General features: G+C 43.7%; 1 protein-coding gene across 3 annotated transcripts in view; it reads right to left on the bottom strand.

Moving 5' to 3' along the window:
* The window catches only part of fam184ab (family with sequence similarity 184 member Ab), a 71,819-nt gene extending 60,830 nt beyond the window's left edge, over positions 1-10,989 (bottom strand). Inside the window, exon 1 of one of the 3 annotated variants that reach the window (XM_023797222.2) lies at positions 10,179-10,989. In XM_023797222.2, the coding sequence (XP_023652990.2) occupies positions 10,179-10,352 (174 nt within the window). In that variant the 5' untranslated portion in view covers positions 10,353-10,989. Of the gene's footprint in view, positions 1-9,393; positions 9,488-10,178 lie in introns of those variants that run through there. The other 2 variants (XM_023797224.2, XM_072702660.1) reach the window with 2 other exon arrangements.
* Between the last annotated feature and the right edge of the window lie 4,814 nt (positions 10,990-15,803).

Raw genomic sequence — 15,803 nt, 5'->3', positions numbered from 1 at the left:
GTATCTTGTAGTATACAGCTGACCCTTCTGCATCACGACTCTCCCCATCGCGGGGTCGATGTAGGAACATAAATGGGGATTTTTTGGGAGTTTTGCAAAACCCGCAGACGGCACACAAAAAGTTTATTAACTCATAAATTTATAAAATATAGGTATACAGAGTGCTGGCTGGGAGGACGCCAAGCGTGTTTATGGCAGCCTTATCACGTGATGCCTCGCTGCGATCTCACAGTCACCTTTTAACCTCACGTTTGTCGTTATCTTTTCGCTCCATTTGCAGGGTTGCTTTGCTCACCAAGGGGACCAAATAATTGTATGCGGTCATTCCGGATCGCGGGGGGGGGAGGTTGGGGGGGGGTGCACCCCTAGCCCCTGTGCTTTGGAAGGGTTGACCGAACTTTTATGTACTAGGGAATGAATCCTCTATTATAATCATACACGATGATACACTGCATATGGAGAAAGAGGCTTTCAAATATGATGCCAATGAGATCATCAGGGTTTGCTCAGTAGCTGTTCAGGAGAGCATCAGCCTCACCCCATATCTGCTTCAGGGAAGCTTCTACTCCCACATACACTTAGTGGAGGCAGGATAGATATTTATTTATTTATGCTATCTTGTTTCACATGGTAATGCTTTTTCCATCCCGCCCCAAGTGGGAACATAATGTATGAAAACACCACACGGCGTAACGGAGGTGCGCGGGTATTGCGACTCGCTCGGCTCGATTGAACAGAAATGTGCCCCATTTAACGACGATGTGGAGAACAAGACCACCCCAAATCGAGATCCGTCCTGTTATTCGCCTGTTCCAGCTCTGACAACACAGACTGTGTACCATGAAGACCGGAGATCGGGTTCAGGGCCCTTGACGATTTACGCTGACTGGCTTCAGTGTTATGTCCAGCTGTCTATCCTGTACACACCTAATTGGATTTGTGCAAAAGATTCAGCTATGCATCAAAATAATAACTTGTGTAAAAATAAATGTATGATCTTCAGATTCATTGGTAAACCCACAAGGCAGCAGGTCATGTTGTGATTCCAAAAATAACGGTTTGCCACTGGGAGCTGTCAGTAACCTTACTGGTGCCAGTAAACAGCCATCAGTAACTGGGTGAAGCTGTGCCGCGTCACCTCAAAGCACCCATATATCCACCCACATGAGGTTACAGTTAATGGTCTGAAGGAGGAGACAGAGACGCTCCAAATGCACCCCACCCCCCGTGGGCTGGCAGATTTTCCGGGGAGTGGTGGGGGGAGGAGGAGGTGTAGAGGAGGTTGGGAGCGGAGCGACACGGCAGCAAAGTTACGACCTCTTCCTCTCTCTCTCTCCACCTCCCTCCCTCCCTACCTTCCTCTTCCTCTCTCTTTCCTCCTCCATCCCTCCCTACCTCCCTTGCTCTTCTTCCTTCTCCTCCTCCCTCCATTCCTCTTCCCCTCCCTCTCCATGCGCTCTCTCCACCTTTCTCTCTCGCCCTCTTTCTCTCTTTCTCCACCTCCCTCCTTTCCCCTCTCTCTCCTTTCTCTCTCTCTCTCTCTCGCTTCCAGAATGTCAATGCTCTGAAGGGCTCCAGAATCACAAATCAGGTGAACCCAGCTGTGACCAATTCTTTTTAAAGACCACAGAGGTTCCCCAGTCGCTGGGCTGACTGAGCTAAAATGTTTATTTATTTTTTTAATGGTCATCAAAAAATGTGTTTCTCCGCAAATGCTTATCGGGATGAAATACTCAATACAGGTGAGAATGAGCTGAAATGCAGGACGCCGTACGCTGGACACCAGGGAAAAGGCGAGCAGAGCCGGCTGGCTGCCGCCTCTAACGATTCCCATCTGGCTTCCAGCTTCGGAAACACGGCTGCGAAAATCTGGACTGAAATAAGCGATGATAAGCGAGTGCTGATAACCCAACCCGTCCATGTGACTGACGTTGTCGTCAACTGGTGGAAAACAACCAGCCATCAGGATCCGATCAACGTAAACAGTGCGGGTAGCTTCTGTCGCTGCCGTCTTCTGTTTCATATGATGAGCAAAATCATTTCCATTATCGAATTTATACTGGGGCTTAGACCCCACACACAAATGTGAGCCTCAAACCTATGTAGCCTACAGGCAGCCTTTCATTTGGCAACATCACTCTTTTCTCTTACACGGCCGATTAAATACTGATCCAACCATGAGTAGTTACACCCCCCACCTCAGTACTACAACACCCCCACTGTACTCTCCAATAGTACCTGCAGTCTACTCTGAGCAGTCTGCTAAGTGCAATATTCCCTGCTGATAACATTTTCCTTTCCATCAGCCAGATTTTCTGTACTTGTTTGCCTGGTACTTTGTATGACAGACCTTTCCTTGTCCAGTATTCCTTGTGTCCTGTACTCTGTGCGGTATTGTGTCTTCAGTGAGTACTTTGCCTGCTACTCCAATTCATTATTTCCAGTAATTTGTCCTCAGTGAGTACTTTGTTGACTAGTCCTACTAATTTTTTTCCAAAACTTTGTCCTTGGTGAGTACGTTTATGCCTAGTCCTACTCATTTTTATTAATATTACTGTATTTTGTTTAATTATTTACTCCTGTTCTTTGTCACTTGTTTGTTGTTTTGAACTAAAGAGTGTCCTAAATAAAAATTAAAGAAACGTAACAATCACAAAACTGGGTCAGCCAGTTTCCCTGAAGAAATTGGGATTAAGGACCATAATCTAAGGCCCAGTGGTGATATGACTACTCTCTCACCCATGGGATTTGAACCCACAACATTCTGGACATAAAAATCCTCAACTCTTCATATGCTTCAGGATTCATCAATTTGTTGGTGTTAAATGTTAGCAGACAGTGTCTTAAAATAACTGCGCTAACCAGTAGGCATAAAAACTGATTATTTTTTTCTGGGAAAACTGCATATGTTTTTGATTAAAAAATCATGCTCTGGAAAAAGTAATAATCAGAAGTAAGAGGCAGGTGTGATTCCCATGTCCTTATTACCCCATTTTCGTATGGAAATATTAGCAATCAAAAGTAAAACACCTTAATCCTCACTGGAAAATGACATGCAGTCAACAAAACACAGAAGGGCCAGTTTACCAGAGAGTTTAATTTTAAACTAAATGTAAACGTCTGCAATGGTACTTTGACTATTACCGAGCTTTTAATTTATTGCAACTACTAATACTAAAGGGTTTTTGTAAGAGAACTACTTTTGACAAAAAAAAATATATATATATGTGCAATGAAATGAACCTACAAACGCAAGAAACTTGGACAAAAGTAGGACGACTGACGTTACCCGACGCAGCCGCGGGCGACGTGCATGTCTAAATGAAAACTGAGATGCTACTGGAACAACTAGATAGTATTATAGCAAAAAGCAAATTCCTCACCTTCAACACATTATGCAAAAACCTTTACATAATATCTATTTTTAAGTTTTTGCACCTGGAAGGAATGTGTGTGTGGGGTCTTGACTGTCCCAATCCAGAGATTTTACTGCATTAGAATTATACTGTATATATACGGAATTATACTGTACAGTATGTGTATAGCTTTTAGCGACGCGTTTCCCTGGCGACAGACCATGTGACATGGCCGTTATAATCCCCTTTATTTGCATTCAGGAGAAAACCTTTTATTCGTTCCCGTTTCTGCTTCCACCCATAAGAGGCAGACTTGCCATATGCTAAAATGTGATTTTATGGGGTGTGCTGTGCCCTTTCTCTGCCTTATCAGAGGTCCGCTGGGTAAACGCAACATTTCCCCGGCGATGCGTCGTTACCGTCCTCCCACAATGCACCGGGGGCCAAGCCTTGCCGCTCCAGGCGTGACCATCTGCTCCATGGCACCACAGGGCCCCAGATAAGCTTAGAACTTGCGAACGGCAGCCTTTACGGTAGAAGCACCAAGAACAATATTAACAGTGGGATTAGGGCACACACTAATAGCACACTTGGCCGGCCTTGTAACCTTGGCTGACGACAGATTTCAGGATGACATACCAGGGATACCCCCACCTAGCACAGGTAGGGGTGTGAAAAATGTCACCCCCCACACCCTTTTGAAGGTCCTATTCTTTCCACTGCTGAGGTGCAGAGTGATTTAACACCAGGGAACTTATGCACTGAATGACTCTGATTACCTCGCCAAAGAAGGACAGATACAGTGATGTCATGATGATCAGATGATGATCCTTCACATGCACTATGGCAAACACAGGTACTCAAAATCTATTAAAAAAAGACACTGATATGCATGATCTACATATGCATTTTTACTATGAACTATATTACAAACACTGTGTTGTATTACAAAGGCAATCCACTGGATATGCAGTGAATATGCAGCATAAATGGGCAAATTGTTTTTGTAGGGTCATGTCACGATCTATACAAAGGCGTCCAGGGACTCAACATGTGCTGCTTATGGGTTTCAAAAACATGGAGCCCAAACACCCACCTGCTCAGCCGAGCCCTGCCAGTGCATTACCGGCTTCCCGCTTTAGTTACCACGGAGATGGAATAAACTTGGGCCCCACGAGTCTCCAGAGCAGGAACTTGGCAGCATTTCCGTATTTAACACAATAAAAAATACATGCAGCTCTGTGCCGTCTCTGCATTACTCACCATTGTAGGGAATGTGCTGCTATGGGACAGAGGCTTTGATCTGTGTTTCCCTCAATTGTGCTTCAAAAAAATTCTACCAAGAAAGAAGTAAGACCGCACTCACGCTCGAAGACAAGACAAGAATACAACTTCCTGAAAATTGTGAAAATCTCAAAGAAGTAGTGGCGTACGGGGCAGGAATCAGGCAGGTGAGATCGGCTCCTGAGTGTGCCATGCCGTTTTTTCAAGCATTTTAAAAGCTTTCAGACTATCACAAGCTTGCAGAATATATTCCTAGCACCACTATCCATCCCTGGAAGGCAAAGGTACAGGCTTATTTTGAATGAAAGGGCCGCATTTTGCATCAAGCTTCCCATATTGGAAGCAGGCTGTTGAGAAGATCCCTCCAGTCTCTGAATCTTATCAAGAGGGAACTGGAGAGGCACGGACTGCCGTCTGATTCACGGTCTTGTAAGTGTCCGTTCCCAAAGCTTACAAATGACAAGGACAACCTCCTTCTGCGGTCAAGGGTCAAAAAGCAGGTGTCAGACATCAGCTAAGCACACAGTTCCAGTGCTGCACTAAATGGCTTTTAAATATTTCCAGCCTAATGGGCTCTGTTTCACACAATAGATACGACGCAGTTCCATGTATGATTGCCAGTAAATCCATGCATCTATTTACTAACCTCTCATGCAGCACTGGGCAAGCTCTCTGCAAGTACGCCTGCACACACACACACACCCACACACACACACACACACACACACACACACACAGTATGGGACATTTTAAAAAGCCAATTCAGCAAACTATATCTTTGGACCATGAGAGGAAATCGGGATAATCTGAAGGAAACCTGTACAACACGAACAAAACATGCAAACTCTGAATGGATGGGGGATTTAAACCCCCAGGCCTGGACCTGTGAAGCCACCATGCAGAACTTCAGATTGCTATCTACTGGATTAAGAACCTTTTGATATAAAATAACAGTCATCTAACATTTTTTATACTTCTCAGCAAAAACTATTTCAATGACCCAATTCTTGAACCTGCAACCTTTTTGTTATGAGCAGGTTAAAGTAAGAGGCACCTGAAACCTTGAGAAACATACCTTAGATCAGTGGTTCTCAACCTTTTTTTCTACCACAACCCAATTTCTACCATGCCAGCTCAGTTGCGACGCTGAATCAAACACAGGTTTAAATTACAGTAATGCTACAATCAAGCAAGCAGTGCGCGCTACTATTTACTCCAATCAATGCCTATCGCACAAATCTGATTGGATGTGCCAGTGAATTTTAAATTAAGCATCTGTAGTTTGGCTTCTTGGATTGGTTGAGATTTCACTACTTTTACGCTAAGCATTTGCAGACCCACGGCCCATTTTTATAGGTTAATTCTAGGACTGGGGCTGGGAAATCTGATCGTGGATCAGCATGCGGATTGAGATTCGCTGCCTTTGATGAATCTGCCCTGACGAATACACAATCCTATAAAAGGCTCTCAAACATCGCTTCAGATAAAATAACCCAATGAATAAATTATAAAGTGCAAGCTGATTGGTCTTTCTTTTAGGCTGCTATATTTGACACATATCTGATATTTAGCCATAAGAACATTCTCCTAATTGCCAGGAAATATCTCGCTGGTTTTAGCCGAGACGCGTCTCCACACCATCACAGCTTGCTCTCCGTAACACTAATATATTAGCTAGTCATCACTATCGCACGGCCTGTTGTTGGGGTGTCTGGGCTTTCTATTCCAGAAAATTTCACCCCCACATTATTTGTTTATAATATTCATTGTGCCTCCTCTTACCGCCAAAACAATCTGCCTCTCCTATCCTGCAGAGCCTGTATCACAAAGCTGAATTTCTTGCTTAGTCGGATAATTTACCATATTTAAGGTAAGCCAGTTTAAATGGACTTACATTTAGCACAGGCTACCTTAAATCCAACAAGTTATCTGGCTAAGCAAGAAATCCTGTTTCACGATACAGGCCCCTGGCCTAAGATAAAGGGATAGTGATATTAGAAGTTTAGATTTCAATGTGACATAGTTACAGCTTTTTTCATGGTCTCTCTCTCTCTCTCTCTGATAGCTCAATTTAACAATTATTCAATGCCTAAAACAAATTTTGCCCAATATAATCAAAAGCATAACTCTATCCTGCCTGATGATTAGATTAATGGTCATAAACAAGTCCTTCTATTTCCACTTAATGTTCAATTGCACATGCTTCGATTATTAAATGCAATCACCCATCACAATCTATCAGATTAAGACCTCCTGACCACTGTTCAATTTCTGACTTTCCACTGTTTTTCACCTCTCCAATGCCACACACGATTCTTCCAGCCATTAAGTCCATCTCATGCACCCTGGTCCTCAGATACACCCATACCAGCCTGCCAGACCACATCCTGGGGGAGCCAGAGACTTAACAGAGGACACACTGCCCACCGCTGGCATCCAGCGTGCTCACAGGAGCAGCGTACTGCCTGCCAAGATGCCCCCCCCCCGCAGGCTTTACTGCATTTCAATTGGTTAAATGATGCCCGATACTCCCCCCTACTGGACAGCTCCTGGTCACGTGGGGAGGGTGTGAAGACCTTTCCCTCCTTCAGCCACGTGCTCTTCTACAGAGTGCCGATATTAATATTCCAATATCTAGACCAGGGGAAAATTAAAACGATGAAATTTATATTCGGTAATTTCTCTAAGAGGTCACAGATAATTACTGGACACAGGTATTTAAAACACCCTGGAAATATTCATGAACGCAACCGTACCAGGAACACAGTACATAACACACGACGATGTCGCAGTACGTCTTTGCTGTTAGGACCACGAGTGCAGGGAAATGGCTCACGGGGTTCCCTACGAACGATCGGTGAACGCTGTCTGATGAACATGATTATTCGCAGTAAATTAAGCCTTTACTTGGGCCGTTAATGAAGAATCGTTGCGGGGATGGACATGGGAGAACTATACAATATGTTCATTACTCCAACGGGGATCCTCCGGAACAGCGCCGGCGGTAACCAGGAATTTAGGATTAGTAAAGCTTCCGTGGTTATAGTTTAATAAGACGTCTGTCACATAGGAGAAACCCCCTGCTGTGTGCCCTAGCTGTCCCTAGCAGGTCTCATTGCTTAAATGTGAATTCAAAGGTCATAGAAACACATACAACGAAGAAAAGGCAACGGTAATATCTAGGTAATAAGTATATTTAACGTCTGAAGTATTGTCTGAACTCTGAAACGTAACGATATTACTTCTCAATAATGAAGTCGATCACCAAGGTTTGGGAAGAAGGAAATTCATTTCAAGACGTCCAAACAATTCTCACATTAGATATTGGATCTCTATGGCGTCCCATCTATTTAACACCACAGTGGGATTACATCTGACTATCAAGACAGAGTGTTGGGTGCGAAAAGCGGTATTGTACCGTAAGGTGTACTAAAGCGATTAATACCTATCGCGTATCTGTGCCGAAAATAGGGTTGCAAAATTCTGGGAATTTGGAGTTGGAAACTTTCCATGGGAATTAATGGGAGTAAACTGGAAATATGCAACATTGCAGGCTAGCCTATAGCAGGGAACTTAAACGTGGTTAAAAAAACATCTTAACTGCACTAATAGTAATATTATTGTGTAACCAAGTGCTTGCGAGTAATTATGAGTGCGTAAAAACACCCCAAAATAAGCATCTGCATCAAAACGCACCGCTTATAAGTCATATTCTATGTTGATTTGTCCATAGAGTTTGCTTTCTTTGCCGTATCTGACAGCTCGCGCGGAGTTCCACAGGTTCAATACTTCCAAAATTCCACAGCTTAACTTTCCATTTCTGGAAATTTACTGGAAGTTTCCCACCCCTTTGCAACCCTGGTTGAGAATCAAGTCCTGACTGTGCATAAAGACATCCAACAAGAATGTGTGCAGGTAATGACCCAGCTCAAAGTTATTTTAAGATACACATCTCAAGGGGAATATGCAGAAGACTAACTAAAATAATTGTTTATAGGATATATATTGCAATACACTAAACTGATTGATTACATAATTAGTGGCAATACATGTAGTTTGCATTTCACGGCGTTACGTACATTTTGAAACGAAGAAATATGCACGGAATTGGTAACATTAAGCTATTTCAGCATGAGGATTACTGAACAGAAGATAGTAAACTGGTATAAATAGGAAAACAGGGAGTGAGTCATAGCACTAAAGAGAGAATTCTGGAGGTTACTTAACACATACATAGTAGAGGCGGTAGTGATTAACATATTTAATTCATTAACACAAACAGGCTACTACAGGTCAAATTTCAGAAGTGCGACTGATAAGGTTTGGAACTTCAATCACTTTAATAATTGGGTAGCTGTTCACGCATAAACAGCTTATAAGTTGAACTATTTTAGATAAAACAAAACTCTAAAGGCAAAACATATTGTGCCAGCGGTGTTCTGTCAGTCTGAACGTTCATCCATAAAAACTAAAGCGTAATGCAAATATCTCATGTCATTTTAACATTTCAGACCAGTGTAGCTGCATATTTAGGCAAATTCCATCAAACGAAATAAACAGATTTCACGAATTATCTTTAAAATAAGCCAGTTAAATGTAAGCATAGACACGCTTATGTTTTTGAGCACTGGCAGATTCAGTTACGAAGAACCTGAAAAGGGACAACGAAGAACCAATAAAATGCACGAGCGTTATACGATAATTAATGATTAAAGGAAATTTAAGGTTGCTAAATTATATTATCTGTACATACCAGAGATCCCGATCTTTACAGAACTCGGTTTTCACAGTTCTGCTGAATCTAACTATTTATTTAACATACTGTATTTCAACAGATTATTCATTTGTTGAAGTACCGGTCTAGGCCAATAGCATACTTAAGCACCAGATGTGTAATCGGTGTTCCTGTCCTCCTGCAGGTACTGAGCAAAACGTGGTGGGGACGGGGGGGTTGGGGGGCGGTAATTTGAATACTGCTGTCATACTGAATATCTTCTATTTGCACTAACAATACCATCACACCCAACTAGATATTTACACACAGCCGCACAGCTCATACATAAATAGGCTACATGAGAAGTGCTATAAGACGGCATTGCACTTGCGTTGAAAAGCAGGTAAGCGTCGTGCCGAATCATAATTACCGGCAATTTAAAACAGAAACTGGATCTTTGTATCTAGGGGGGTGGGGGGCAGACACGTAACGACATAGAAAAGGTCTTTCTGGTGAGTGGTATGGAGAGTCAAAAATCGAAGGTCCATATACTGTTTTGAAGTCATGACCTAGAGCCGGTCTCCGTCCACGACAGAGGCGGAATTAAGAGTAGTATGTATAAAGGGCTCCTTTCATTGGACCGGTACGGTTTTGGGGAAAAGCGCACTGCCACGTCCGATGTCATGCACTTCATTTGCACTGACATGTGCGGGAGCGACAGCATCTACATCCCGGCTGCTGTACCGATGTGCCTGACTGCAAGGAGATCCATTCATAACGTAGCCATGGCTTTCGCGCTGCAAGCGTGGGCAATCGCGACTTACCTTCGTGAGCTGTGCTATTTTCTTACTCATTTTCAAGTGTAAATCTTGGGTGTATTCCAGGGTGATGCCCGACTGGTAGGACATGGTCGATGTACCAGTAGTGTATTTCCCTGCTCCGGTGGATGCGCTGCCAGCAGGGCTGTAGTACTGCTGCCAACTCGCTCCTGTCGCCATCTTCACGATCCTTCAAACGTTCTTTCTATATGATTTTATCGCACAAATGTACAAGCCGCTAAGAAACCGGCAAAGAGATTTTGGCAAATAATGCTCTTCTCTTAATAGCCCGTGAGAGCAAAACGCATCAAGAAAACCGGCTAGTATGTAAATGAGCCATTTTTTTGCGCGAAGCTGAATTAAACCTAATGAAATACCTAGATTAGACCGAATATTACCTATATTATACTGTGACCAGAGAGATCAGACTTTAATGTCCTCGACCCCCACGGCACGATAATAGCAAGCCATAATGTTTATTCTTGCGGCTGTAATTTTTGTGTTTTCACAATGGTACCTTTAACTACGTGCATAACACACCGAAAGTATTCTTTTGGCATTCAGATTCCTGTAACTAAAATACAAACTGAAATTAACAACAACAAAAAAAAAACACGAATCCACCAGCCAGCTTCAAAAAGTCATCCATTGTATGCGACTGCCTGAAGAAAAGCACGGGCGGCGCAAAGCTTGCGGACGGGCTACATTTAATCGCGGTTTGGGCCAGAAGAGGCGAGCAGCGTCCAGCGGCTCTTTCGGCTCTCTGGAGCGCGCGACGGGCTGCTGGGTGCTGCACTGCCGCACGCTCTGTTACCATGGATCCTTGACAGTTTACATTACCGCCCGTGACGTCACTTCCGCTTCGCTCCACGCTTCTTTTCCCTCGTAGTCGTCCTCGGCTCTTGTTTTATCTCCTGCGCTTAAAAATAACACATGACGCCATGCAGGAGTTTTTTCCATGCTGACACCTGTCGCAGACATATCCTGCAGAGCTGGATTATCCGATCAATATATCAGACTTGGCAGTGTCCAATATGTTTATGAGGGAGAATGATTCAAGTGCAAAATAAGACAAGAAGAGAAATAAATAAAATGTTTTAGTGTGTCCTGTGCTAGATGGGTGTCTAGTGATATGTGTAGACATATTACTAAAGATGTATGTCATTGTGGCGAATCCTTGGGCAAATATTATATTTGATATCAGACTTAATCAATCATATGCTAATTAATGTAGCAGTGAGCTAAAAGCATTATAACGGCTCTAATCTGCAGATTCACCTCTTTACCCCAGTTCTGTTGGAATGGAAACTCTTTCATCCAGACTGCTGAACAAAGAGTAAAAGTGCGAAATTGAGCAATGGAACCAATTAGTAATCCCACTTATCTTTCTGTACTCTGCAACGTGGACCACATGTGCACTAAAGTCAGATACCGTACAAGGTCAGAGGCCCCTGCGCCACCCCAGGGCAAGCTTCACTGAGCAATTTCACCCTATTCTGGGGCGGCCGGGTCCACTTGAGTCACTTATTGGCAAATAGCAACACTGAAAACTTAATTAAACAAGTTTATCGAAGCCCCTAATTAGAGGCTGCCCCTGGTAATCCTGTGCTTTAAATCGCATCTGTTCTTGACACATCAGGAAAGGGAGTTACATCACAGGATGTGCAAAACACCAGCTGCTGTGGCTCTCGCTCCGTGTGACAATAAGGAGTGGCATTGCTGTCACGTAACTTGCCATTATCCAGGACATCGTCATGGTGTCTATCCTAGGGAGCACAGGACACAAAGCCAAGGGGGACGATTCCCGTGGGACTGCAGCTGATCACAGGACACATGTACTCACAGACTGCGGGTAATTCTGAGACACCAGGTCAGCCAAGCGTATGTGTCTGGGACACTGAGGGGCCACAAAGTACCACAGTGTCATTAGATGAACATTATCCAGATGCAAACCAAGGAGAAACAGGGGGAACATGTAACTCAACGGATAGGGGCGGGACACACAACCCAGGGGTGATGTAAAGGTGGGGGGGGGGGGGGGGGGGGGTGAGTGTCAGGGGCCCTAAAAAATTTGGGACATAAGTGGATTGGTCTGGGTTGGGGGCCCAATATGACATGATGTCATGGGGCCCCAAATTTGTAGCGGTGCCTGTGCCACAATCCTGTAGCTCTGGAGACAAAGTGACAAACTGCCATCCATTGGGCTGCTATCAGCTACATTCTACATTTGCTTTATTCTGTTGGCTCTCAACTAGCTTAAAACCAGCCTAAATGTCCATTGTGTGCAAATACAACAGTGAAGTTATTAGCTCCCTGTAGGGCATTTCAAGCACAAGCAAAGACTCCTTCTTTTCCAGTCAATTTGATCTTACTTTCCTTCTGAGGTTTGAATACCCCGTCCCATTGTCCTTAGGCTGAGAGCTGCATAGCTTAAAATGCCTCGTGTCATTAGCAGAGGAGTTCAGAGCCAAAACATAACTGGAAATAGGCTACATCATCTAACTATTCTGAATCCCAAACACCACCAGGGACAGAAGAACAAGGGAAGGATGCAGAAAAGGATGAGGCAAGAGGTGAAGTAGTAAAACAATGGAAGGTTGTTCCTTGGCGACAGAATGCATTGTGGGTAATGTGCTCCATGTAGGGTCAGATTATATTGTGCATAGATATTGGGTAATGAAGCACACTCTTTGGAATGATTCGTATATAGGACACATCCTGATTTAAGTCACTGCAGATGAATTATATATCACATAGTGTTGACTGAAGTCCCTCTTGTGGAACTTCATCCAGGGACATGGGGACTGGGCTGTTACATTAGCACGCCCTGGGAGACTGCCTCCGATCTGGGCCAAAAGAGGCGGGAGCCCCTCCTGTCAGTCCAACAGTCACCACCGGACCATGCAGTTCTGACACCGCGCCTGGTACTCAGTACCAAAGGAGGTAACGGCCTGTGTGTTGTCCAAAAGGAGCGAGTGGGTAGATAGTGACCTATAAGCATAAAGTGATGCTCCAATATGGGGGGAAAAAAATCTCATCTGTGAAGTCGAGGGTGCTGACACTGGTGCTATAAAGGTGGGAGAACTTAGGGAAATTCAGGCCCCCAAAATTTTAAAGCATAATTGGATTGGCTGGGGTTGGGGGCCCAAAATCTCTAGCGACACCCCTGGGAGCTGCATGAGATGAATATATGCAAATATATACAGATATATAATATATATTCATCCATTTTATATTTACTACATATAAGTGGATGATTTTCACCCCCCAGCGACAGGATAAATTGACAGTTCATTCATCCTGGTGGATAAAAACACAAGGGAGAGGCAGTGAGGGTTCGGTTAGGACTGTGTTAGGTCTGATGCCCTCTTCACCTAAAAAGCAGGCAGCTGGCATGTCTTTGGGGGCATCCAGGAACGGGGGTGACGGTTCTGCGTCCTGCAGCAGCGGACAAGGCGAGCAGGTCTGCAGAATGTCCGGACACATCCGGCCCAGAGCAGCTTAGTGGTGGGTGAGGCCATTTCCCCCTTTTCCGTTTAGAATTAGAATTTAGAATTTAGAATTAGAATCAGAACTAGAGTTCAACATCACAAAGATTCATTCATGTTTCAATTATTTATACTGAAGATTATGCATGATTTATGTGTAAGGAATCTGAATAGTCGCCATACTGGCTGGGACCCTTCTCATTAAATATGTCATATATATATAATCTGTAATATGTTAGAGTTTTGGCAAGACACAAGGTATTTTATTTGGCTTTAGTTGTGCTACAGCTAACAAACTCTTGCATTTTTTTCTGACATTTGTACACAGATGCCTGTTTTGGCTCGCCCTATCTGTAAGGCGATTTAATGAGGGAAGCAGCTTTTATGGGCGACGGCCTCACTACATCTAACACTTACATTACCCATAATGTCAGCTCACACCAAGGCAGCGTAACGGTCTGAAGCTCACTGCATAATGATGAAGATACACGAGATGCTTCAAATAGCTCCCCAGTTCTCCCACCATGTGTTCTGCAAAGTCTGCTACTGGTTTCAGATTGTCGGGTCCAATGCAGGGCTAGGCAATGAGTCGAACACAAAAGCCGTAAACCTGTAAGACATCACGCCTGGGCTTGAACCATCTGCTCTACCTTGTGCACCAAAGATAGATCAAACGAAGAAAATAAGTCATTTATGTTTAATTATTCAAATGAAGTTGCTGATGGAGTTAAAACAAGTTTGTTTCATCCAGGAAATTCCCTGTAATTTTGTGATTTCCTTGAATCAAAAATGTCATTATTCATCATGCAGGACATGTAGACTGACTGCTTTTTTATTTGCAAAACAGTCATTTGTAGATTAAAGAAGCAAATGTTCCGCATATCCACGTTAATGACAGCAGTTATAGCTCAGTTCAATCTGTGGGAAAGAAAGACATTTTTCAGCTATTTGTTCGTTTTAATGGGAGCAAATGACTCTTATCGCTAATTGCAAACGCAGACCTGCTGTGATATGCAGAGACTGCATCGTATATAAGGCGAAAAGGCCGTCATGAAGGACTGGGCCCTGTCCCTTGGTGGGTAATTATTTTTTTAATGTGTTGTGCTCTGCTGTGAGTTGCTGAGCAATGGCAGCTGAGTAGGGAGGACATGAATGGGTGTTAAACAAATAAGCAAGGCACAAGTCAAAAGTTTGGACACACCTACCCATAGGAAGGTTTATTTGTGCTATTATCTACATTTTACAATAATTATAGACTATAAAATAGCAACATTGAAAAACTATAAAATTATGTCAATGGAATTATGCACTGACCAAAATAGTATTAAACAAAAAATTTGTCGGAGGGGGCAGCTCTGTGGGTTGGGACTCAGAAGGTTGCTAGTTCAAATCCCGTCGTTGGTAGAATAATGTCATCATTGGGCCTTTGAGCGAGGCCCTTAACCCTAATTGCTCCAGCGACTGGCTGACCCCACAGTCTCCTCCACACCAGTTTCACGTGGTGGCCCCCTGGTACGCTTCTCCAGCAAGGAGGTCCCACACATGCTCATTGGCTCCTTTTCCTTCATTCTCTCGCCAAACTCCTCCCAAACCATGTCTGCTGTGTTTAGGTCAGGTGGCCAGGTCATGTGACGCCAAACTATATCACTCTTCTTTGTAGGCGGCTTGGCGAGTCCAAAGTATTGACAGGTACTGTATAGTATCATTTGCAGCACAGCAGTAAAAGACAAGGAGGCCCTGGTGATAAAGGTGGTCGGGGGAGATCTGAGCCGTCCCCTCTGTGCCAGCCCAATGTGAGAATCATCATCACCTCCAAGCTACCTTAAAACCTCAAACATGGCAACTCCAGTCCCTCAGTTATCAATATGCATATTTTTCATGCAATAACATGCATCCCACCACATTTCCTCTGTCCATCTCTGAGATTCACTGAATTCCCCTGGTCTTGTGTGGGCTTGTTCCATTGGACTCTGTGACGTCTATTTGTTAAGAACGCTGCTGCTAATAGACTTAGTGTGGCACAGTGGTAATGATATTTGACTTGAATTTTTTTGCTCATTTAATTTCATTTCATTTCCCCATGGCGTCGTTTATTAGAGTGAAATTAACTGCCTTAAAAAGCTGGGTTTGGCATAAGCAAACA

This window comes from Paramormyrops kingsleyae, chromosome 19 (assembly GCF_048594095.1).
Source record: "Paramormyrops kingsleyae isolate MSU_618 chromosome 19, PKINGS_0.4, whole genome shotgun sequence".
In the NCBI taxonomy this organism is placed as follows: Eukaryota; Metazoa; Chordata; class Actinopteri; order Osteoglossiformes; family Mormyridae; genus Paramormyrops; species Paramormyrops kingsleyae.
Note: the sequence above shows the minus strand (reverse complement) of the source record. Positions and strands in the feature narration are given on the sequence as shown.